The sequence below is a fragment of the Megalobrama amblycephala genome, linkage group LG10 (assembly GCF_018812025.1).
Source record: "Megalobrama amblycephala isolate DHTTF-2021 linkage group LG10, ASM1881202v1, whole genome shotgun sequence".
Classification (NCBI taxonomy): domain Eukaryota; kingdom Metazoa; phylum Chordata; class Actinopteri; order Cypriniformes; family Xenocyprididae; genus Megalobrama; species Megalobrama amblycephala.
This window is the reverse complement of record NC_063053.1, coordinates 16023385-16049710: the sequence shown is the minus strand read 5'-3', so window position 1 is coordinate 16049710 and position 26326 is coordinate 16023385. Positions and strand designations below refer to the sequence as shown.

Here is a 26326-nt window from a genome sequence, read left to right as displayed (position 1 = left end):
ATCAACCTGTCTATAGTAGGTTAACGCAGTGCAATTCAAAGGGTTATGGAGGTATCGTCAATCTAGCATCGATCGATTGTCGTATTTAAACTCTAATGTTCAAAAGTTTGAGTTAGATTTTTTGTAATGGTTTTAAAAGAAGTCTTATGCTCAGCAAAAATACAGTAAAAACAGTAATATTGTGAAATATTATTAAAATGTATACATTTATAATAGTATTAAAAACTGCTTTCTGTTTTTAATATATTTTAAAATGTAATTTATGATGGCAAAGCAGATTTTTTTTCAGCCATTACTCCAGTGCTTCATAAATCATTCTAATATGCTGATTTGCTGCTCACAAAATATACATTTTTATTATTATCCATGTTGAAAACAGTTGTGCAGAATATTTTTGTGGAAACAGCATAGATTGAAACAGAAATCTTTTGTATCCATGCATTTTGTGCATCCTTATTCAGCAAGGATGCATAAAAGGAGGGATATAAACAAAAGATTTTGTCATTTGCAGATTTGCAGATTGGTGTTCCAAAACAAATCATTAATTTCTGTTTATGGACATTTCACATTATTTCACATATAAATGAATAAACACAAAAAATTGTTTCATCACAGAAAGTTTACATTTTATTGAGAGCCATATATAGTACAAAACATCCACCTTAAATAACTTAAATTAGGCCAAATTTCATCTAAATCTGAGGGTTCCGGATTACAGCATGGGTTCTCATCAAGACTATGAGCTCCCTTTAGCACTCAGAACACTCTAAAGAAACACATTTATGAGTGTCAAATGTCAAAATATTGGCAAGAGTAAAAAACGATGAGCTCACAGATCCTAAAGGTCAGGACTCAGGCTCCTAACTTTGGATTCTGTAACTAGGCATATCTAAACTTTACTCTTTATGGTATTAATAGTGACCACAGTCTCCCTTAGACGGGTACTACTGTATGCTTGCACATATTGCACAGTGTCAACTCAGACCTCATGTTTTGTGCATCTCCATAAGGCATCAATTAATCTTGATGCAAGCTACATTATGACCAAGAACACGGCACATCAGTTCAGTTCCACTGGGAAAATCCCACTTCCCTTCCCTCCCCCCATCTATGCAGGAGAAATCTGGTGATTGGTGGACAGGGGCGGTGGATGTGTATTTGGGACGAGTCCGCCCGCTCCAGTAGTGTGGTGATTTTTAACGCTGTTCTTAGGTGTGTGAGAGCCTGCCTATCTATGAGCAGCGATGTCCCTCTTCTGTCACACCTCCAGGGGGTTCTGGGGCCCCTCTGCCCCCTGCAGAGGGTCTGGCTGGAGCCTGCAGATGGGTTTGTTGCACATGGGGCAGACGCTGCGAATTTCCAGCCACTTCACCAGACACCTGAGCAGGAGACAGGTTGAAAAGAGGAGAGACGGGTCTGTTATGCATCAGCTATCTATAGACTCAAGCGCTGTTATGCATTATAGCCACGTCACAAGATGACAGGTTGAAACTGCAGAATGTTTTTGAGAAACAAACAGTCTGACAGGTGTTCCTCAAGGCAATGCCTTGACAGCTTAATTTGTGATTCCTCCATATTTTCATTTTTGTCCTGGTGCCAATGTTCTGTGTCAGGAATCTATGACATGCTTTTTGAATGTGTCATTTTAAATGTTTGCGTTGTAATGCATCAATTAGTGTTTTAATATATGCCATCCTACTGCATTATTTACAGAATACAGAAACATAATGAGAAAGGTTGGAAAGTGTCACAATATGGTGAAAGATCTTACTTCTTGTGAAACGCATGAGAACAAGGGCAAACCCCTAGTTCATCTCGGCTCCGAAACTCTTCCAGGCAAACTGCACAGGTCTGCTGCAAAGTGAAAGAGGATGAATGAAGAAATAAAAAATAAAAAAACAGAGACAGCCAGAGGCTTTCTATTTATACATGTTCTAAATTATTGACATTTAAACAATTGTAATGGTTCAAGGCATTGTTAACACAGTTACAGGGATAGTTCACTGTCATTTCAAACCTTGTTGGAACCAAAAAAAGAAGAAAAAAAAAAGAAAAGAAAAAAAGAAATGTAGATGTATAGTATCCCTATACACTTGTATTAAATTGGGAGGAAAATCAGCTTGGACATTTTCCCTTAAATCTCCTCTAGTGTTCCACTGAAGAAAGGTATAAAACATACAGGTTTGGAATGACATGAGGGTAAATAAAAATAATTTGTTTTATGTGTAGGTGAAGTAAAGGTATTGATTTGACAGTTACTTACTCCAAGAAGACTCAATTTTTTCCCTGGACCTTTTAGAACGACCTGTAAAAAATAAATATAAATAATATATAATTTATATAATTATAATATATAATATATAATTTATATAATTATATAAATATATATATATATATATATATATATATATATATATATATATATATATATATATATATATTATTTAATATCACCCAAAACTCACTGCATATTACCTCATAAAAGTAAAAAATTACCTCATTATATCCATATTGTTCTTGCGTGCCCTGTCGCCTCAGTCTGTGAAATATAAAAGTGTCTGTTCTGTTACCTTTGCAATCTTTCACTAATGCAGTTTGCTGCACTGTACTTTTACTGATTGCACTGTATTATTGCATTATTATTACATCATTGACTTGTATTATATTTTTTCTTTCTTTATTATGCATACAGAAAGGACTACAAGTTACCATTGTGTACGAAATAAAATGTGCTACACTTGCCTTGTGATGCTTAATACAGCTATGGCCCAATTCTCTTATAATTTGATGTAATTCAATAGCAATAGGGTATATGTCGAACGTCACATGACGTCACATGACTGGAAAACTGGGCTCATTGCATCCGTTTGTCAGAGAAAGTGTTAACAGCAGTATGATCTGATGGCATATCTATGGACTTTTAAGGTAATCAGCGAAATTGCCTATAGTTCACATTGTTAGGTGTTTTAATGTGAACAGTAAATACTAGAATAGTAAATACTATTTTTCAGCACTTCAATCCCTTTAAATGCAAATAATGTTTTTCATATCTGTTTTACAGAAAACTAATCTGTTTTTACAGAAAACAGAAGTTAGATTGCGCATAACCCCAATTGTAGCAACTACTAACTTCGCCCATAACAATTAAAACTACTCATTTATTAAGTATACCTGAACAGGTAGCAACAGAAGATCATGCTCAACATGAAGATGAAGAGGCCTATCCCAAGAATGATGACATAAACATTGAGTGGAAGACGACCGGTAATGTCTGTGGTCATTTTGCACAACTTGTCTGTACTCAGTTAAGTCTGTGTCACACAGGCATGCTGCAAGAGAAACAACAAAACAAAACCATGTTTTGGTCAGAAACATTTGTTATTTGTTATGCTGATAGTCATGAGAGCTCAGGACTGCTTACATTCATTTTTTCTCATCTTTTTTACCAGCACTCAAATGTGATAAAAGCATAGACATTGATTTGATCACACATACGTCATGAATCTGTTATCCGAGTGGGTCGCATATTTCTTTCTGTCAGACCCTTGAAAGGCAACACACATCATTGTGATTCTCATGTGTACTCTTCTCAGTGGCCCCTGCATGCATATTGCATACTGTGAGCCTGCGGACTGTCCTCGTGTTTCTAAACTCCATGTAACACTGCTCTCATTGTTGGACCTCGCTGAGCAGCATGAACTTTTCACTGTAATACATCTTTTAAAACTGAAAAACAAGAGATGTCACAGTGGTGTCGAATGATGTGTTCAACAGCTAAGCACATTCAAACTTTTACAGACTTTTCAGATTGATGCAATCATCCGTTATCTTTGTCTTTGCTGTGATGGAAAACACTTCTCAAAATGATCATCTTGGGTTTTCATTTATTTTAGTTGTTTATTTACTTAAGTCTTGTAGAAGTCCTCCAAACGTCCTTGTATCATGTACCATGTTGACTTTCAGGGTTCAAGCTATTTCATCACACACTGGAGAATTTCCAGAGCAGTGAACATTGTTCAGACAACAATGGTTTAACCTAGATCCTGAGGCAACACATGTAAATAGCAACACAAACACATTCAGCTTAATCCAAAACGATTCAGTTGCCTATATAATTTGATAGAATTACTATTGCCCTGGGCTTTCTGACAAAGTATTAATGTTTTCTGTAGCATGACGGTTAATATTTTTAGAAACACTGTTAACATAAGTAAAGAACAGACAGGCGCACTTCATTGTGCTGTGCTTGTGGATGAAACAAAAGCAGACAAGAAATCCTCCATTGTGCCGAAGCGCAGAGACAGTAAATGAAAATGCTGTAGTTGTGCTTGGCTACAAATATTATATATACTGTATATGCTCTTTAGTATGATTTAATTAGTTTTACTTAGTGCACTTTTTATAAAGTAGATGACAATTTTATTTTTTGTGAAAAAGGGGGAAAAGGTTAAAAAGACACTAAAATTTAACTTTATGAGTCGACTACAACTTTTAAAATGTTGCAGAAAGAAAAAAACCCAGAAATAATAGCTGCTCGAGGACCAGTAGTTCCTAATGGGGAGACAATAAACAGGTTAACAGTTATTTAAACAGTATTTCGAATTATAAATACTATTTTTTAGCATCTCAATCCCTTTAAATGCAAATAATGTTTTTCATTTCCTATTATTTAACCATTACAGTGTTATTTTTCTTATTTTAAACAGATTTTCATTTTCAAAGGAGAGAGCGAGAGAGCATTTTGGCAATGAGAGTGAAGTCTGGCCAATTGTTTGTGCATAAAGGCAAACACTAGTGGTGCACCCTTTCTGCCATAAAGCCACCATCTGGTCTATCTATGAGAGGTTGAGGGGGAGGCAAGAGATGTGAAGGCCTCACCAACCCAGGCAGGAAGCACCATTTGGGGGAAAACAATAATAACTGACCTCAGGGGTTGAATGCTGCCAAACAACCACACAAAGTGTGTCTCTCTAGACTGCACACAAGTTCAGGTCATGGAAGAGAGTGTGCCTAACAGGAGAAAGGTAAAAAGGCTTGGGTTTTCAGGTGAAGGAGGGGGTGGTAGTAATTTAAGGAGCATTTTAGTTAAACATTGATAGAAAGCCAGTGGGAGGGTCGGTGGCTTTGTGCATAACACATGGTTAGGGAGCTGTCCAGATTATGTAGCCACTTGAAATGAAGGGAAAAGAAGGAGGAGGGGGTTGTGATTCATACTCACCGTTACACCACTGGATAGGTGCTAGATCTCTCCACAATACCGAACGATCCAGCAACTTGTGTCCAAGGAGACAGCGTTGAAACCGGGCCAAAGGAGTGGGCTGATCCCCTCACTCAAAACAACCAGATGAATAATACAAGTTTTACACTTCCAAAACTCCTACCACAAAAACACAGCTTTGAATCTTCAGCGCCTCTGGTTAACACATTATGATCACCCTGCAGCTCTTCACTGGCATATGGAGGGAGGCAGGGCAATTCTGTTTTCTTTGTGATGAAACATTTACAAAGACAAGTCAGTCATTGTTGAGACCTGTGTCAACACAGGCACAGATATCAACACCTTCTCCTCGGTATCTAAAATGTTTTGTGCAACCAAGGGCAAGTTAAAAGAAAACCAAGCGCTGTTTTTTCCAGCATCATGATCCAAAATGAAGCGGCAGCACAGAAAATGTCACATATGCAACAATGGATCACCGTCTACCTCCGTTTGACGTGAAGTTGTTGTCACTGGCTTTTCTCATTTTTCACCTCTCTGTAGAGTCACGATAACAAAGCAGTGAGAGAGAAAATGTACATTACAGAGAGTCACAGATTTCTTTGTCTATCTTCGAAACACTGTCACAAAGCTCACCCCTTTCTCTGCTGCCGTCAGCCACTCTCCTTTAGTCTTCTCGCTCAAGATTATCGCCCTCACGTTACAATCAACCGTTTTCCCCGTAACAAAGAAAGAGGAAGAGCAGTGGCATAGAGCCGTCAGAGCGAGAGCTTGTGAGTGCAGCACATTCAAAGCTGTGTCTTCCTCACACCATCTGGTCTGGCTTCTCCGCTGCAAAAACACAAAGGATAAAATGCATTTTCCAGACAAAGTGATGAGATTCCTGTGTGTTTCCTGTCGTCTTTTCTAGCAGCCCTGCCTCCACGTAATGGTGCCGATGACTTTTCTCCTGCTCAGTTTGTAAACAGATCTCTGCTCATGTGATTCGCTGTCTGGATCACAGCTCTCCTTTCACCCGCCCCCTCCTCGCTCACCCCCTCTCTTTTTGCTCTCTCTCTCTCTCTCTCTCTTCCTCCTACTTCTCTCCAGCTGAAGGCTATTAGGAGGTGACAGTGGCCAGGCGAGCAGACAGGCAGGCCGAGTCAGATTCTCTCTGATGGGTCTGTGTAAGACAGGGCTGGGAGGGGAATGAGGGTTGATTCACTTTGCTTGACTGGCAGACACAAAAACAGCAAGAGACAACAGAGTAAAAACAGTGAGAGAGTGACGCAAAAGGGAGAATAGAATAGAATAAAATAGAATAGAATCTGAGGATATTCTGAGAGCAAACCTACCATAAAACAAAAAAAAAAGAAAAAAAAATTAGCATGTGACAGAAGCAGTGACGCCAGTGATTTTGTCACAGCACAATAAATAAATAAATAAACAAACAAAAATACAGCTAATTACACAGTTGTAGTCATGTAGCGAAAGGATATATGCAACTGATTTCTGCATAATATCAGTGTGAATTGATAAAAGGTGTTACATTTCCCTTGTACTAAATCTCCCTGCAGAAAGATTTCAAGCAATTGATAACATCTGTGACATAATGTTGATCAACAACAAAAAACAACCTTGTTGTCTATAAAAAAATGTATATTTTAAGATTAAATATATCTTTGGATGATTTAAAAAATTTTTATAAAACCACTTAAATTAATTTTTAAATCATTTAAATAATTTATTCTTAAAAATTCTTAAATTTGAGTATTATTTGTGTTTTAAGGTGTTTAAATGACTTTTGTTCCAGTTCGTTGTGGTCCAGGGCTTTAGTGTTTATGTCACTGCGTTACCATGGAAAATTGGATATAACTTTACACCGAAAAGCAATAAGCACTTTTCACACTAAAACCTTGTTAACATAAATATTGTTTACATCTTTTTGCTATACTATTGAAACTGAGCATTTTAATGTTTATGAATGGGCTCCATTCACTTCCATTGCAAGTGCCTCACTGTAACCTATATTTTGTGGAAATTTATTAAACATTATGCCACAAAAGCTGTTGATTGAGCTTGACTAAATTGAACCATGAATATTCCTTTAATACATTAAAACAGAATATTTTATTTTCTTGTCTTATCTGAGCAAATGATGCAGTCACATGACCTTTTTGATGCACATTTAAGAATTTAATTGGTAAATTTTCTTCCAGTGGATGTAAACCCTGATGAATGTGAGCCACCAAATCCTTCTCTCAGCCCTCAGTATGGGCATATGATCAGAAAATATCCACTTCATCTCATCAACAACCCCATGGAATTCCACAGGGATCAGTACTCTGACCACTTTTATTCTCACTGTACACCAAATCACTTACCACGTCATTGCCTCTCATGACTTCTATTATCAATTTTATTCAAATGATACTCAATTATTCTTCTCTTTTTCCACCCTCTGACAACCCTCTCAAATCTCTCCATGCTTAGCAATAATCTCTGACAGGATGAACACCCATCACCTGAAGCTGAAATGATCAAAAACCAAGCTGTTGTTCCTTCAAGCCAAGAAGCACCCTTGCGAAGACCTTATCATTTCAACAGACAACTCAACCATCTCACCCACACAGAAAGCAAAAAATCTTAGTGTAACACCGGACAATGACTTGTCAATTGCAACCCACTTACTAACCACAGTTATACCATGCAGATTTCTCCTGCAGAACATTAGTCAGACTGTAGTCTGCTCTTGACTCAACTACTGCGACTCCTGGCCAACCTCCCAGCATGTGCAACCAAACCGCTGCAGCTCATGCAGAATGCTGCAGCTGACTGACATTCAACCTTCCCAAGTACTCCCATGTCACATCTCTGCTCCACCCCCTCAATGGCTTCCTTTACTAATCAAGTTCAAAGTACTGTCCTAGCATGGAAAGGCAGTTAGTTTTTATGGTAACACTTTAGTATAGGGAACACATATTCACTGTTAATTACGACTTTTCCCTCAATAAATTCCTAATTTACTGCTCATTAATAGTTTGTAAGGTAGTTGTTAAGTTTAGGTATTGGGTAGGATTAAGAATGTAGAATAAGGTCATGCAGAATAAGGCATTAATATGTGCTTAATAAGTACTAATAAACAGCCAATATTATAGTAATATGCAAGCTAATAATCAACTAGTTAAAATAAACCTAAAATAAAGTTTTACCGTTTTTATGTAGGCTATATCCTCCCAAATTACTCAATATTAAATCCTGGTGGTAAGTACATTTTAATAACCTTAATGATGTTTTATTAACAAAATTCGGGAGGAGTAATCTGACTAATCATCACATCATTTCAACCAGCTGTCAGCAATCAGTAATCAACGTATCTACCCAATCAGCATGAGTGAAGCACTATATATCACTGTCGACTCACCCATATTCCTCGACAGTTTTTCAGCATCCCTCCACCACCCCATCTCCTCACACTCACCTGGTTACTTTACTAACCAGAAATACAGGGGGAGTACTCTGGGTTCAAGCCAAATACCGAGCTCGGTGCCCTCTCCTCGGACAGCACGCCAAATACACATACTATTTACTCTATCCAATTATTTTGTAAGTGTGAACTCGTGAAAGAACCTTTTTCAAGAACCTTTTGTGCAATGGTTCTATGGATGTTAAAAGTACTCCATGGAACCACAAATGCCAATTAACAAATTAATTAATTTTAAGAGTGTAGGCACTAGGCAGTATAGTATCTGCATTAGATTTATGTGCAGCACTTGTTTGTATTTGTACAAGAAGCACTTCATTAGCATTACAAATTGCACACTTGCCATCTGTTGATCGCAGTGGTCTCATATGTGCTGCTAACCTTTTTTATAGGACATTTTGCATAAAAGCATCTGCTAAAACTTTTTATGTCAGTGTTAGTTAAAATGCTAAGGTGTTTCGTTGTACTGCAGATGGTATATTATTTATTCATTAGACACTAATTTGTCAGATGCACTTTATTGCTTAGCAAAAAGGGTCATCTCAACCTGAGAGTACATCATGTATCTTAAAACATATGCTAAAGTCTGTTGTGCATTATGAAAATATAACTTTTTGAGCTGCCAATCGCCTCTCTACAAAGCTAAAACATACAATATGTATTAAAAAACAAATACAATTTAAAATATCAAAATAATACCCAAGCATGTTTACCATGCAAAAAAAAAAAAAAAAAAAAAGAATTCAGAATGTATAAAGTGGCCAATAAAGACAGAATTAAACGTCCAACTGATTACCCCCAAAATCTTTTTCAATCGTTGTACTCCTTTGTATACATGTCCCATTTGTTCAAGCGACTGTACAGGGGGGTGTCATCGATCTCTCTGTACATGTAAACTCCAGTGACGCGGTTCCACTCCAGTCTGGGAATGACATTCTTGATTCCCTGACAGCTTGCAAGAAGCTCCTTCTCCTCATTATCCAAGGCCGCAAAGCCAAAGAAGCTCTTGACACATTCAGCTGCATGGTATTTAGAATGCACTTCAGCTGTACGCTGGAAAAGAGCTTGTTCGTTGGAACGATACTGGGACCAGTACGCCTCCTGCTGGTAGCCAAGAGTAGAGCAGCAGTGTTTCAGACAGAGGAGCAGAAAGACAGTGAGGGAGATGATTCCCACCAGCAACCAGCCCAACAGCTAAGAAAAAAAGAGGTTATACATATTTTTCTTCCAGTGGATGTTTATTCTAGAAACTTGCCTTCTCACAGAACACATTTTTCATGAAATCAGAAGTATTACTTCAGTTAAGGACTATAACAAGACTATATTAACGTGACAAGTACCTGGGATTCATACTGTAGCTGGCGTTCAATCACTCTTGAGTAGTTCATAAATTGAGCTGGTACATCCTTACATGGAAACCGGGCCATGATTTCTGGAATCTTTGTAGTAGGAGGGAAATTATCCAAAGAAGAGGGGTCTACAAACTCGCTAAGAGCACAGACATACGCCTCCCCTCTCAGGAGGGAAATAACCGACCAAGTGACAGGGGCAACGATTGCTCTGCCCACAATAGAGCCCGACAGAGCAAAAGCAGCAGTCACTGATAGTTTCCGGCATTTTCTAGTACGACACTCTGACACAACGTCCCAGGTATTTCGATTGAGCATCAAACCAATGACAAAGAAAGCCAGGGCTGGTACACCAATGGCAGCCAGACCGTACAGATAATTTTTCTTTGGTGAACATGGACAGTTAAATGCAAAAATATTGTATGCTGTCTGACTGGCTACTGTTCCTAAACCTATCAGACCATTGAAAATCATGACATCCTTACTCTTGAAGAAGAGTGCAATAAATTTGAAGTTTTCTGAGATGAGAGAAGCCATCTTGTCCTGATTTTCTCAATGTGAACTAAAGGCGATTAATCAAAATCTTTCAGATAGTCTCTGTAAATTAAACCTAAAACACTGACAAAATCAGATGAGTAAATAAGTTCTTTTTTGTCATCTGACACCATCATACAACAACATAACAAACAGACATAAAACTCAAAATAAACAGAGAAATAGAGACACAAAGAAATATGCATGTGTACACTTCATAATATTATGAGATACACATTAGATTCAAAGAATGATTTCATGCAGAAAAGCTCTTCCAACAAATTCCCTTTGGGCAAGTCTCAGCTTGACGTTTTGAGCCTAAAGTAGTAACTGAAAACCATAGGAACAGAAACAGAAAGACTTACATTCCATTGCAATGAATTACAAATGGTCTTGCTGAACATCCATAAAGTTTTACAAATATGTACAACCAAATGCAGACAGCAAAAGAAGTCTTTAAAACAAATGAGATTTCTGTATGTAGCTCATGTTGTGTGGAAGTAGTGAAATCCCTCCTTCGCTCTGTCTGTTGTGTGCAGCGCTGAATCATCAGCAGGAACTATATCTGGGTCCAGCCCTAGTGGAAAGTATGAGCATTTAACTAAAACAGGCTGGGCAAAACAAGTCATTAAGTCAGCTAGAATGATTTTTTCCCCTTTATTTTCCCCCTTTCTATTTCTGATGAGACTGTGTTGATAGTTTTTCTAAAATATCCAAGACAGGATTTCACAATAACAAATGTACAAACCATAAACCAATGTCCCAATGTGGCACTGACATCTTGTGCTAATTTGGGATCTGAGTCTGCGCAGTAGTGAACTCGGGACCGGAATCTGCGCATGAAGTGGAGATGTGCGCCATCAAGGCACTGCCCACACTCCCGCAGAATCATTTAGTACAGTTTACTGCAGAACAACTCATTATGTCGGTGCGAAATAAACAGTTATGGAAATGTAGAAATTTAAGTTAAAGCTCCAATCTCCTCCTGAAAATTCCAAAAAAAAAGTCTGTTGGTGCCTCAGTGACAACTTTGCTCAGAGAAGCTGTCAAGCTGTCGAGCCTCTGCTGAGTGCACGCTGTTGAGGAAATTCTCAATACTAATCCGACTTCACCACTGACAATTGAAACAACCTCCAGTTGTCAATATAATATATATAATACTCAGTACCAATACAGTACTACAGTACCTTCGAGGTAATTCCCATCCCGAATATAATACAATACAATACTACAGTACCACAATACTACAGTACCTTTGAGGTAATTCCCTTCTCGAATACTTCTAATACATTTCCAATATTTCAAGGTAATTCCCTTCCCGAAATAAGGTGACGGTGTCCCGTCAAGAAACTACTATCACTACCTCAATCACACATGAGCACACAGGTCTTTAGCATCTATACACTCTCACCGTCCTTCTCAGGTGTACGCTGGTCCGACACAGGATCATTAATACTAACTCAGAGTATTACAGCCTCACCCCGAGGGCGACTCTATAGTCTTCCAACACTATCACTATCTCTGCTGTGGTCTTTTGAGCGTAGAATCTTTAGTACTTCTATTCCTCAGCTATGCAGCATATACCCGACATGACTTCCAAGTTGCTCTTTGCAGAAATGAAGTTTTATTTACGGCCGGGAGGTCACTCGTCACAAAAACTGAGTGATTCTCAATAAATAGAAAGAAACATGCACATTTAAGTTTTACAGTTGAGTAAAAATCAATGTCTTCATCACTGTGATTTGTTCTGGTGATTGGTTTGTAATGATCTAAGCTAATCATATGACTGGTCTTTGACCTGAGCATCCTTAGTCTGCATTTTCTGTACATTTCATGTTGACATAAAATATTTCTATCACAATGCGCATCTCCCTAAACGGATGAGACGTTTATACTTGACGCACTTGCCTTTGTTCTATTCTTTGAAACGACAGGGGTCGAACCTGAAAAATTGTTATCTAAATTAGTAGGAAGCAGTGGTGAGAAGAAGTAAGGTACACATGACTGTTTATTCTAGAAACCTACACTTCACCAAAACCACACTGCAAAAAGTAAAACCCAGTAAGCCTTGAGATTATTACTTGACATTAGAACAAAATATATGGATATGAGAACATGTATACAACTAAATTGACGATCTCTTAAATATTTTCTAATTTCACTAAACATTTTCATTTAGTTTTGTGAAAATTTTTATTAAACATGGACCTTTATTTTCATGAAAAGGGATTATTTCTGGTATTGTTGGCACATTTTGTAAATGTAAGCAACTAATTTAGATGCACAAACTGGGTGCCGGTGTGGTGAGACGTACATGCTCGGCCAGATTCGCCTCGTATTCATGCATCTTCCGATTCAAGGCTTATCACAAACAAATTTTTTGTCCAAAAAATCCTCTATTGTGTGGTGTCATTACAATTATTTAACTGCTCCCGATCGGACGGAGTGTCTGCAATCTCAAATCATACTTACGACTCTTGATTGGGTCGGTTTTGCTGGGTATGAGATTTTGATGACGGTTGGTTTTGTTTCATTCTAAGATTTCAATGATAGTCAATTTTGTTCCTTTCCGAGATTTAAAATCATGGCCGTTTTTTTCCATAACGAGATTTCACTGACAGTCGGCTTCGTTCCTTAACAAGATTTTAATGACAATGTTTTGTTCCATTATGAGACTTGACAATGATGGTCAGTTTTGTTAGTTTATGAGATCTTAATGACGGTCGGTTTTGTTGAGCTGTGAGATCTTAATGATGGTCAGTTTTATTCCGTTACGAGATTTCAATGATGGTCGGTTTTGTTTCTTTGTTCCTTTATGAGATTTCAAAGATGGTTGTTTTATTTCTAGATTTCAGTGGTTGACGGTTTTGTTATTTTAATGACAGTTGGTTCTGTTTTGCTTCTAGATTTCAGTAACGTTCAGTTTTGTTTCGCTATGAGATTTCAATGATGGGCGGTTCTTTTCGGTTACGGAAACTCTGTCAGTTTTGTTCGGTTATGTGATCTTAATGACAGTAGGTTTTGTTCCTTTATGAGATTTCAAAGATGGTCGGTTTTGTTCTGTACGAAATTTCAAAGACAGTTGGCTTGGTTAGGAGATTTCAATGATGGTCAGTTTTGTTTTGTTAAGAGAGTTTAATGATGGTCGAAATTTATGAAAAAAACCCTACAAAATTTCAATGATTGTCAGTTTAGTTTTGTAATGAGATTTCAATGATGGTCAGTTTTGTTTTGTTATAAGAATTCAATGATGGAGGGTTTTGTTCGGTTACAGGAACTCGGTCGGTTTTGTTTGGTTATGAGATCTCAATGACAATAGGTTTTGTTCCTTTGTTCCTTTACGAGATTTCAAAGACGGTCGATTTTGTTCTGTACAAGATTTCAAAGACAGTCGGCTTGGTTATGAGATTTCAATGACGGTCAGTTCTGTTTTGTTACGAGAGTTCTATGATGGTTGGTTTTATTTCTTTACGAGATCTCAATGACGGTCAGTTTTGTTCCTTTGTTCCTTTACGAGATTTCAAAGACGGTCCGCTTAGTTATGAGATTTCAATGGTCAGTTTTGTTTTGTTATGAGACTTTAATTATGGTCAAAATTTATGAAAAAATGTACAAAATTTCAAAGATGGTCAGTTTTGTTCCGTTACGAGATTTCAGAGATGGTCAGCTTGGTTATGAGATTTCAATGACGGTCAGTTTTGTTTTGTTATGAGAGTTTAATGATGGTCAAAATTTATGAAAAAAATTACGAAATTTCAATGATGGTCAGTTTTGTTCCTTTGTTCCTTTACGAGATTTCAAAGACGGTCCACTTGGTTATGAGATTTCAATGACGATCAGTTTTGTTTTGTTATGAGACTTTAATTATGGTCGAAATTTATGAAAAAATGTACAAAATTTCAAAGATGGTCGGTTTTGTTCCGTTACGAGATTTCAGAGATGGTCGGCTTGGTTATGAGATTTCAATGACGGTCAGTTTTGTTTTGTTACAAGAGTTTAATGATGGTCAAAATTTATGAAAAAATGTACGAAATTTCATTGATGGTCAGTTTTGTTTTTTTATGAGAGTACAATGATGGTTGGTTTTATTTCTTTACGAGATCTCAATGGCGGTAGGTTTTGCTCCTTTGTCGGTTTTGTTTGGTTATGAGATCTTAATGATGGTAGGTTTTGTTCCTTTGTTCCTTTACAAGACTTCAAAGACAGTCGGTTTTGTTTTCATTATGAGATTTCAATGATGGTCGGCTGGGTAATGAGATTTCAAAGATGGTTGGTTTTGTTTCGTTACGAGATTTCAATGCTAGTCGATTTTGTTCCTTTGCTCCTTTATGAGATTTCAAAGGCGGTCGGATTTGTTCCGTTACGAGATTTCAAATACAGTCAGTTTTGTTACGAGAGTACAATGATGGTTGGTTTTATTTCTTTACGAGATCTCAACAATGGTAGGTTATGTTCCTTTGTTCCTTTACGAGACTTCAAAGACAGTTGGTTTTGTTTTCATTACTAGATTTCAATGATGGTCGGCTGGGTAATGAGATTTCAAAGATGGTTGGTTTTGTTTCGTTACGAGATTTCAATGATAGTCGTTTTTGTTTGATTACGGGATCTCGGTTGGTTTTGTTCCTTTGTTCCTTTACAAGATTTAAAAGACAGTTGGTTTTGTTCCATACGAGATTTCAAAGACGTTTCAAAGAGTTTAATGATGGTCAAATTTATGAAAAACTTTACGAAATTTCAATGATGGTTAGTTTTGTTTGGTTATGGGATCTCGGTCGGTTTTGTTCGGTTATGAGATCTCAATGATGGTAGGTATTGTTCCTTTGTTTCTTTATGAGACTTCAAGGAGGGTCAGTTTTGTTTCATTACGAGATTTCAATGATGGTCGATTTTGCTGGGTTATGAGATTTCAAAGTCAGCTTTGCTGGGTCATAAGATTTGAATAATAGTCAGTTTTGTATGATGATGGACAAAGATGGTCGGTTTTGTTTTGTTATGAGATCTCAATGATGGTCGGCTTTGATGGGTTATGAGATTTCAATGATAAACAGTTTTGTTTCATTACAAGATTTCAAAAATGGTCGGCCTTGCTGGGTTGTGAGATTTCAATAATGGGCAGTTTTGTTATTTTATAAAATTTCAATAATGGTCCATTTTGTTTGGTTATGAGATCTCAATGACGGTATGTTTAATTCCTTTGTTCCTTTGTTTTGTACTTGAAAATACTCAGAATTTGCAGTGTGAATGAATGAATGAAGTATTTAAACATCGCTTGCACTTTAAAAAGGAGGAGACAGAAAAAAAACTCTGGGTTTACCAAAGAAAACCTGGGGCCCGTTTTAGAAAGGAGGTTAAGTAAAAACTCTGAGAATGTTAACCCTGAAATGAGGGAATCTCTGGGTTTTCCGTTTCAGAATGGGATGTATGTCAAACCCGAGAAAGCAAGTCAAGCCCGTTTCTGAAAGAGAGGTAACTTATACTCAGTCAGTTACCATGGTAACTTACTCTGTGAACCTAACCTGGTTGGGAGCAGGTTTTCTTCAGTAAACTTAAGAGTTTCTTCCTGTCTCCCTCTTTTTAAAGCAAAAGAGATGTTTATATACTTAATTCATTAATTCACGCTGAAAAAATGCTTTTCTTTCTTACTGAATATTTTCAAGTACATATCTAAAAATTCTTAAATCAAGATGGATTATATAAGAAAATTATATAAGACATTTAGTCTTGTTTTCTGGGGGGATCTAAATTAAGTGCATTTTACTTAAGTAACATTATCTGCCAGTGTGGTAATAAAGATAATCTTAATGCAAACGGAAAACAAGATTATTCAGAGTTCAAGTTTTACCTCAGAATTAGTTGAACCTCCTTATTGAAACGGGCCCCTGCTCCCAACCGTTTAAGGAGGTTCAACCAACTCAGTTAAAATCTGAACTCTGAGTTAACTTAAGCCGCACACAAACACGTCCAGTCAGAGCCAGTTGCGTTCAATCTGCGATTACAGTCGGTGTTCAAATTCCAAGTATATAAATCTGCTTCAGTCGCAGGAAACAATCGCTGTATGTTGAGCACAGTCTTAGAATGTTTTAGCTAGTCGTTAAATGTGTGCCCTGCTTTTACTCGAGGAACGTTGCGCAAGGTCCTGAGAACGTTGCCTTCTACGTGGGGAGTTAAGTGCGCGCACCACGACTATGAAAAGCTCTGATATTACGATTCACCATGGCAACAGCACCCAACAAAAAGAGTCAATACAAGTTTAATTATTATCACTGTTAATAAAGTGAAAATGTTCATGGTATCCCACGGGCGGAAAAAAAACATTAACAAGATGCAGTAATAACATAGAGTGTAAATGATTAGGCCCTTATTTATTAACCATTTGAGCGGTACGGTCCCATGCTGTAAATCACGACTTAAAGGGGTTACACCCCTTATATTCTGGGGTTTATATTAACCCTTTATACAGTTCAGCTTATTGCGACTGTACTGGGGCATTAGGACCCACTCAGGCCACAGGTTGATCAGACCCGCTCGCCTCTAACACCTCTTCCCGCAGCTACTCGGTCTACCAGGGAGGTCTCCCATCCAGATATAGACCAGGCTCAACCCTGCTTAGCTTCAGTGGGTGTGCAGGTGAAAGCTTCAGGTTGATTGCTGCAGGCATTCTCAAACATCCTTCCAACCACAGACCAGTGGCAAGCGGTGATTTTTTTAACCGGGCATGCTGGCTGGTAAAAAAAAATGTGACCGATGCAGTTACGTTGAATGGGTTTATAGCTAATAAGCGAGACGCTCGCGTTCTCGTGTTAGTTTACTCAGTTGCTTACTAATATGTTGGACATAATATGCATAACTTATGTCGACATAACGACATAACTCTGACATAATCGTTATTTCAACATAATAACTCGTTATTTCGAGATAACGTTGTTTCGACATAACTCGTTATTTCGAGATAAAGTCGTTACATAATTCGTTATTTCAACATAACTCGTTATTTCGAGATATTAAGTTGTTATTTCGACATAATAACTCGTTAATTCGAGATAAAGTCGTTACATAATAACTCGTTATTTCAACATAACTCGTTATGTCGAGAAGTCGTTATTTCGACATAATAACTCGCTATTTTAACATAAGTCGTTATTTCGACATGAGTCATTGTTCCGTCATTATAACTAGTCATTATATATCAACTTTAATATAAAAAAAATCCAAGTTCGAACGTCTTCAGTGGCGCAGCATTTGTAAATCGGTTCATGGTCCTGACTTTCACCGTGATTGTCGCGGGTTCGAATCCGCCTTTCGCCGAGCTCGCTCTTCTCTATTTTCCCATCACATCAGAAAGACATTTGGTTTCAATAAAAATAAAAAATAATGTTCTAAAAGTGGAAACAAACTGCCCAACGTTTGTTTAATAATATTATTTATTGGGTAGGGTTAGGGGAAGGTGTATGGTGGGTTTTTACTCTCCCAGTAACTCGGAGAGTAAGGCAGCATCCATTTTATACTTTTTTTTATAAATATAATCATTTACACTGCAAATAGCTGTAGATGTTATTTGCACTAAGTGAAAATAACGATAAATTCTATTTACACTATCAAGTGACGCTGGAAGCCTTTTCTCTTTCGATATTAGCAACCAGAGGGCAGAATAAGACAGGAAATCAATCAAAGAAAGCATTATGTTGACCTATGAAGCTGGCTGAAAGAGCAATACTGGCAATTAGCACAAAACTATATAACGTATATAATGTAATTGCTAAATAAGTATAATTATTAGAAGTATGAATTATTAGAAAAGAATGAATTAGTAGAATATCCAGTGTTATGAAAACTACATGGAATAAATGACTAGGGTATTTATGACAACCTTTTACGGTAATATGTAGCCTAGCATTTATGGGCTACATAAATTTAACCTCAATAAAGGTTAGCCTGGAATGAATGCAAATTCCCTTGATAAACCTCTGGGATTTTGGAGCACCAACTTGTAACTGTAGGTCAACATAATGCGTTCTTTAATTGTGATCCACTCACAGCTTATCCTGCCCATGAAATCCCTTATTGGCTAGCAAACCAATGAGAACATAGGAAAAGGATGACGTTCCATAACAAAAGGGCAAAGGCGCAAAAGCTGCTGTAGATCCGCTTACCTAGAAGTCTCTGTAACTGGCAGATTTAAAGAAAATCACTGTCGTTTGGCAAATAAATAAATTATGGACAGTTACATACGCATTACCATTTATCATGTAGGCTTTATGGTACACCTCAAACAAGGAATTGAATGGTAATTTATAGTGTTAATATTAATTGCTGAGTCCACGAAAAGTGTTACAGACACACTGCTCCAAGACTTGAGTGAAGATCCACTTGCAGCATTTATTTAGGATAATCCATAGTCAAAACAGGTTCATGGTCAAATACACACAGCACTCCAAGCTAGACAGAATCCAAGAACACAGGCAGAGAACATGAAACACGACTACAGGTACTCAGAAATGCAGTGGTAACATTACTAAAGACTACACACCAAACCAAATGAGAACACAGCTTAAATAGACAAAGACAAACAAGCTAATGAACCACAGGTGGGAACAATCAGGCATGATGGGAATGGGAAGAGATTTATGGGAAATGTAGTTCATGTGAGAATGTCAATGAACAAGAGGCTGGTGATCGTGACATATAGCTTGGGTATGCACGCCACTTCCATAGACCCTCTTACGTAACAAAAGTATATGGGATTATACTGCAAAATATAATGTGATATATTACATAATAATATATGAGGAACTAGTGCTTATATTTTTCAATGTACTGCAATATATACATTGACCATGTATGGCTATTGATACAATAAGACATGAAGACAAAATAGCATTATAGCCTATATAAAATGTATAAAAAGTTTTATCTTTATTGTGTATATATATTGCACATACATGTTCCCATATAAATGTGTGGGTTGTAGCACATTAGTAAAAAGCTGATTACTGAATCTTGATCCAACATCCATCATCACTGCAGTTCTGAACAAGGGACACAGTCCCTAGAGCATTGTCCAGCAATATATATTATTTCTTTCCTTGTTTGCTATTAAGTTTTTAATGATTTTTACATTGCTATTATAATCATTTAGCTTTCTGCTTCCAACAATCAAAATAACACAATACTAGCACACTACAAATATTAAACATTTTTTTTCAATATCTTAAAAAACAATAATTTTGCATTAGAAATAAAGATCATTTTTTTATAACTTTTGTTTTATAACTTTTGAATTCTGTTACGTGAACAATTCTTTGCATTTTTAAAATGTTCTGTATGGCACACATATTTCTTGGGTGTTTCTTAATACCAAAGATATTACTTTTTAGGTGTATAGTATTATTCATTCATTAGACACAAATTTGTCAAAAAATAAAATAGTCAAGTATTTAACAGTCATACTCATTTGTGTACGTGGCCCATTTGTTCAAGCGACTGTACAGGGGTGTGTCATTGATCTCTCTGTACATGTAAACTCCAGTGACGCGGTTCCACTCCAGTCTGGGAATGACATTCTTGATTCCCTTGCAGCCTGCTAGAAGCTTCTTCTCCTGATTTTCCAAGGCCACAAAGCCAAAAAAGCTCTTGACATTTTCAGCAGCACAGTATTTAGCGTGTACTTCAGCTGTACGCTGGAAAAGAGCTTGTTCGCTGGAACAGTACTGGGACCAGTACGCCTCCTGATGATAGCCAAGAGGAGAGAAGCAATTTTTCAGACAGAGAAGGAGAAAGATGGAAAGTGAGATGATTCCCACTAGCAACCAGCCCAACAGCTAGATGAAGAAAAGAAAAAAAATGAGGTTGAACATATCAGAAGTATTTATGCAATTAAGGACTATAACAACAATAAAAAAGAGTGATAAGTACCTGGGATTCATACTTTAACTGGCGTACAACTTCTCCTGAGCAGTTCATAAATGGAGCTGGTACATCCTTACATGGAAACCGGGCCATGATTTCTGGACCAGGTGTAGTTGAAGAGAAAATGTCCAAAGACGAGAACTTCATGAACTCACTGAAAGCACAGACATACGCCTCCCCTCGCAGAAGGGAAATTACAGTCCAAGTGATGGGGGCAACAACTGCTCTGCCCACAATGGAGCCCAAAAGAGCAAAAGCGGCAGTCAGTGATAATTTCCGGCATTTTCTGGTGCGACACTCTGACACAACGTCCCAGGTATTTTGATTCAGCATGATCCCAATGACAAAGAAAACCAAGGCGGGTACACCAATGGCAGCCAGGCCGTACAGGTAATTTTTTTTTGGTAAACATGGACAGTCAAAAGCTAAGATGTTGTATGCTGTCTGACTGGCCACTGTTCCTAAACCTATGAGACCATTAAAGACCATAGCATCCTTACTCTTGAAGTAAAGTGCAATACATTTGAGGTATTCCGAGACAAGTATAGACATCTTATCTTGATATAAGAGTTTCTCTTTCTCAGTTTCTTTCCACTGATGGTGATTGTTTTGTCTGTTAATTAAACCTAAAACCCTGACAGAGACAGACAACAAAAGCTTTATTATTCAGATTCTACCAAGAGAAATGTAGTTAGATATACATTAAATTTGTATAAAAGCAATTAATTGGAAGACTTACATTCCATTGCCAGGAGGTACAAATGGTCTTGCTGAACATCCACACAGTTTTAAAATAATGTACAACCAAAAGCAGATTGTAAAAGATACTTTTAAAACAACAACAACAAATCTCTATACGTAGCTCTTTTTGTTGTGGTAAAGAAGTGAGATCCTTCCCTCGCTGCGTCTGTTGTTTATATATGAATCACCAGAGCAATTACATTCTGGTTTCAGCCTTAATGGAACTAATGAGCATTTACTAAAATAGGATGGGCTAAAGTAATTGAGAAAGATCAGACACATTAAAAAAAACAAAACTACCATCCAATGTATTGTTCAAAAATACTCCTGAAACCCAGTAAAAATGGTTATGGCAGTGGTTACCTACACTGTAAACAAAAATGGTGCGATATATTACCAAAAATGGTTCTTTGGCTCGTAATCATAGGGGAACCTTTTTAAGTGCTATATAACACCTATTCTTAAAGCTTTCTAGCACATTTGTCAAATTAAAGGTGCCATATATTGTTTTATGAGCTAGCAGGGACCATTATCATGCCAGATACTACTATAGATGAAACAATATGCTTCTAAATGACACTTTTATTTAAAAGATTAATGATGATTAATAATTTATCAAACCATGACTTCAAAGATTCAAAAACCTGTACTAAATGCTTTCTGACAAACAAAATACACTACACTTTTAAAGTCTTTTAAGTTATTGCAGAATACAGAAACTTTTTTTTTCTAAAAACACCTGTAATTGCTGATAAAGAAGCAACTTTACAATAGCCAGGGGTCAAGAGCTCAACTAAAGCAACCACCAACCTCCATGATGGAGACCTCAAACGAAACATCTAAACTTCTGTTAATTCTCAATAAGAACTGCTGTAGACTTGTGACAGAAATAAAGTCAGTCTGGTTAGTAATGAGTGAAGCTGGTAATGCTGTTTGTGGAGTTGTTTAATCAGATCTTCAGTGGTTTAATGTCTTTTATCTTCAGTTCATCGAAGGCTGTGGCTGAAGAAAGTTAGTTTGTGATTTTATTTCTCTTTCTTTCAGTGCTTGTTCGCAGCAGGTGTTTGAATGATTGAAAGAATGTTTCAGGAACATCATAGTAACCTTTAAATAATATTCTACTAACATTAAGAAAACTGGACATTTTCATGTTTTTGGAATGTTACAAATGAACGTTCTTAGAATGTTGAATTTTAGATCAAAATGCTCCCCTTCTTCCAGTTTTAGTTCCAGTTTGTATTTGAAATCCTGAAGAACTTACAAAAATGTTATGCACTGTCATGTTAATGCACTGTTGACAGTGAAAGATACTACAGGACTTCAGAGCATAACTCAGTTTGCAAGTGGTTGTATTAGCAATTTTCAATAATTTCACTCACTCATTAATCTAATGTTAAAAAAGATAGATTTTCCAAATAAAGTACACACAGCTAAACTAAACTAAGAGAATAAGAGAGAATAAGAGAGTTAGAGAACCTCTAAAGAACTATACAGAGGCTTAACGGGTTCTTTGTATGGCAGTGGTGCTATCCCCGCTAGAAATTTTACGTCCCCACGGATATTAAAGACGTTGTCTAGTAACGTTTGTTTCTTTCATACAAATCTTCTTAATGAGGTGTTGATGTTTTATCAAAATTTAAAATGTCGCTGTTACGGAGGTAAGCACTTGCTTTAGTTGGGCTCCTGACCCTTGACTTTTTTACTTTTTTTTTCTCCAATTGTTGTAATTGTGTGTTTCTAAAGCACATTTGTTTAAAAAAAAAATGTGAGGGGAAAAAAAAAGTCTGATATTGAGTTGTTGGCTCTTTGTTGATGAAAATATCACCATACATTGGTCTTACTCACTGATCAGTGAATGTAAGTGTTATATAATTTTGTTTAATTTTTGTTTATTGTCACCATTGTTGAGGATCATACGCTGATTCATGATTTCTGAATGAGTCTATTAGACACTGCTCAAAACTCTGCCTGTATAATGAACTTTAAAAAATCTCATAAAAAAATAAACTAACCATCAATTAAAGCAAAATTATATAACACCCTCATAGTTAGACTCTGGTAATGATCAGTGAATCAGGACACTCCATGATGATTACATCATCAGCGTTTAACTCAACTGATCAGACTTTCACTTGCTTTTTTTGCTATAACAAACATGTTTTGAAAACATAGTTAAAGTAGGCAGAGAAAACCTGATGTAAAAATGGCAAGAATCAAGAGCCCATCTAAAGCAAACGCTCACCTCTATAACGGTGACTTCAAACTTTATTATTTTCTATAAAACACACAAGTAGAAGGCGACGTTATTGTGACCTTGTGCAACTTTGCCTAAAAGTTCTCTTAAAGTGATGAAAATTCTGAAATTTTACAGAACATTTTTCGACATAAAACGTCCTCTTTTGGTAATGAAAGTGCTGCAGTTAAAGGTTCCTTATATGACTTTAGGGGGACATTCCAATTTGGTTAATTTTATGGTCACATAAGAAAGTTACAATGAGGATATTTGGGACATTAACTGAACGTTGCCACATGGTCCTCTGTTCCCGATATGAGTTTAGGGGGATGTTCTATTTTGGTTATTTTATGGTTGACGAGAACATTACAAAGAGGACATTTGGGAAGTTAACAGAATGTCCTATAGTAATAGTCCCCTAAACATTCTCAGAACGTCCTGAATGTTCCCTGAAGGTCCACCTTTTGAGAACTTTTAGGAAACGTTACGCAAGGTCCTGAGAACGTTGCCTTCTACGTGGGATATAGCACCTTAACCACAGCAAAGAACCGCTGAAGAACCGCTGAAGAACCATACAGGGACTTTACAGGTTCTTTATACAGTAGCAGTGCTATATAGCACCTTAACCACAGCAAAGAACCGCTGAAGAACCGTACAGGGGCTTTACAGGTTCTTTATACGGTAGTAGTGCTATATAGAACCTTAACCACCCCAAAGAACCGCTGAAGAACCAATTTTTTTTTTAACTATAGTTCCAGTATTTTGCATTGACTCCATTATATATCACTCCCTTTACAGGTCTTGGAGCTGAATTAGGTGTGTTTAATTAAGGAGACATACAAAAATGGGAGCATCAAAGTACACAGAACATCTCAGAATAATTAAACTAAACTACTATAACATGAAACAGATCCCCCATGGCAAGCACAGAGTCTGCACGGCAAGTCCTTAAGTCATGCCATTGTTCCTTTAAAGACAGTGGTTTTGACCCTCATTGGGCCCATTGTCCACAACAATATTCAGAGCACCCATCTCCCCTTTTTTAATTTACAGAAATTAGTAATGACCATCGATTTAAATACACAATTAATTATAATTAAACATTAAAATAATTACATTTTAGAATTCCAGAAGTTTAGAAGGGAATTAAAAAAGGACTATCTAGATTTACCTTATTCTGAAGCTTATTTTGTCTAATTTTAAATCATTTTAAAGGGTTAGTTCACTCAAAAATGTCATAATTTCTGTCATTAATTGCTCACCCTCATGTCGTTCCACACCTAAGACCTTCGTTCTTACGAGAACCACTGCTTAAGATATCCCACGTAGAAGGCAACATTCTCTAAAAATTCTCTAAAGGTGACAAAAATTCCAAACCTTTACAGTAGTGATGGCGAGATGAAGCCTCATGAAGCATTGAAGCTTTTCAGCCAAGTGGTTCACAAAAAGGTTCATTTCTCGAGGCGTCATTTGCTCACAATACCCCCTGGTGGTAAAAGAGTGTAAAACAAGTAGATACATTACAGATGACCCGATGTGATCAGTGATACACTGTATTTTGCGGCAGTTATGGCCTAGAAATAACGGTGAAGAAAAAATCAATTTCCACAAAGACTTATTTTTAATGTAATGTGTATTTTCTGGTTGTATATAATGATTGTATAACATAAGTGTGTAATAAACGTATTGGCTTCAAATGAATGGGGCTATCAAATGTGTGTAAACAAATTCTTTGGTCATAACTGGCAGGAGGGGCGATATTATTATTCTAAAACCACAAATTCTGAGGGGATCCCATGGTTTATATGTCTGTCAAAATGTCTTTGTTCAAGATTTGAACCGCATCCAGTCGAACCATTCGAACCAGTCAGGCAGAAGCGAGGCTTCGAACGTCACCAATGACGTCATTGATCTAAAGCGATGCAAGTGTCGATACGCGCTTCACACGAAACCTCGGCACAGACCGTAACATCACTACTTTACAGAACGTTTGGGACGTTCCAAAATTGTAGTCTTTTGATAATGAAAGTACTGCAGTACTCTCCAGCACAATGGTAACCTCACAAAACTAAGATAACAGAAACAGAACATTAAACACAGATCTCTCTAGATCTCTACATCTTCACCTATTACAAACCACTCTGACTTTATTTCTTTCAAACAAATCTTCTTAATGAGGTGTTGATGTTCCTGACCCTTGACATTTTACCTTTACTTTTAAAACAATTGTGAGGGGGAAAAAAACAAATCATTGTTTCCTCGTTGTTGATGCTTTCATTATACAGTGTCTTTACTCACTGATCTCTGAATATTGTATTTCTTTTATCTTGTTTTAGTCCTATGATAATGATAATCCTGCCCTGCTTTGATATTTTAAAAATTATCATTATGCAGAAATGGTTCAGATAGGGTCATGTAGACACACACAGAGATCAAGATTCAGCGTTTGAACCTCAACAATGGTGACAACATTTTCAGATAAACAGATTAACCCTGAACATCACAAAACAAGCTACTAAAGTCACAAAAAAGTTTTTTGTTTATTGTCAGCATTGTTGAGGTTCATATGCTGATTCATGATGTCTGTGTGAGTCTAAAAGACACCGCTCAAAACTCTGTCAGCATAATGAATAAAAAAAAACCTGTAAGAAAAATTCATCAACAAAGAGCAACCAAGTCCATTTGACTAGATTTATTTTTTTTCTTCTTTCACAATTGCTTTTTGTAACAAATGTGCTTTATAAACACACAAATACAACAATTGGAGAAAAAGCAAACTTAAAGCGTCAAGGGTCAGGAACCCAACTAAAGCAAGTGCTTACCTCCGTAACGGTGACATTTATAAATTTTGATAAAACATCAAAACCTCATTAAGAAGATTTGTA

General features: G+C 36.9%; 3 protein-coding genes across 7 annotated transcripts; all 3 read right to left on the bottom strand.

Moving 5' to 3' along the window:
* Positions 1-604: 604 nt before the first annotated feature.
* Positions 605-11108, bottom strand: si:dkey-51a16.9 (RING finger protein 122). 4 transcript variants are annotated; one of them, XM_048204895.1, is made up of 7 exons: positions 5219-6180; positions 4926-5010; positions 3172-3329; positions 2497-2539; positions 2264-2305; positions 1772-1854; positions 605-1379 (listed from the first exon to the last, which is right to left on the bottom strand). In XM_048204895.1, the coding sequence occupies exons 3-7, from the start codon at positions 3279-3281 to the stop codon at positions 1259-1261; spliced, it is 399 nt and encodes a 132-aa protein (XP_048060852.1). In that variant the 5' UTR covers positions 3282-3329; positions 4926-5010; positions 5219-6180; the 3' UTR covers positions 605-1258. The 4 variants fall into 4 exon arrangements, with proteins under 4 accessions (XP_048060852.1, XP_048060854.1, XP_048060851.1 ...); XM_048204897.1 differs by lacking the exons at positions 4926-5010; positions 5219-6180 and adding an exon at positions 10927-11108; XM_048204894.1 differs by lacking the exon at positions 4926-5010 and having other exon boundaries at positions 5219-6178.
* Positions 5632-10933, bottom strand: calhm2.1 (calcium homeostasis modulator family member 2, tandem duplicate 1). 2 transcript variants are annotated; one of them, XR_007186772.1, is made up of 4 exons: positions 10019-10933; positions 9475-9872; positions 5852-6428; positions 5632-5752 (listed from the first exon to the last, which is right to left on the bottom strand). XR_007186772.1 is itself a non-coding variant. In XM_048204893.1 (3 exons), the coding sequence occupies exons 1-2, from the start codon at positions 10562-10564 to the stop codon at positions 9489-9491; spliced, it is 930 nt and encodes a 309-aa protein (XP_048060850.1). In that variant the 5' UTR covers positions 10565-10933; the 3' UTR covers positions 5738-6428; positions 9475-9488. The 2 variants fall into 2 exon arrangements, 1 of the variants encoding a protein (XP_048060850.1); XM_048204893.1 differs by having other exon boundaries at positions 5738-6428.
* An 8775-nt stretch (positions 11109-19883) lies between the features above and the next one.
* LOC125277646 (calcium homeostasis modulator protein 2-like) lies at positions 19884-21019 on the bottom strand. Its single transcript, XM_048206113.1, has 2 exons — positions 20474-21019; positions 19884-20379 (listed from the first exon to the last, which is right to left on the bottom strand). Exons 1-2 carry the CDS (start codon positions 21017-21019, stop codon positions 19996-19998), a joined length of 930 nt encoding a protein of 309 aa, XP_048062070.1. The 3' UTR covers positions 19884-19995.
* Between the last annotated feature and the right edge of the window lie 5307 nt (positions 21020-26326).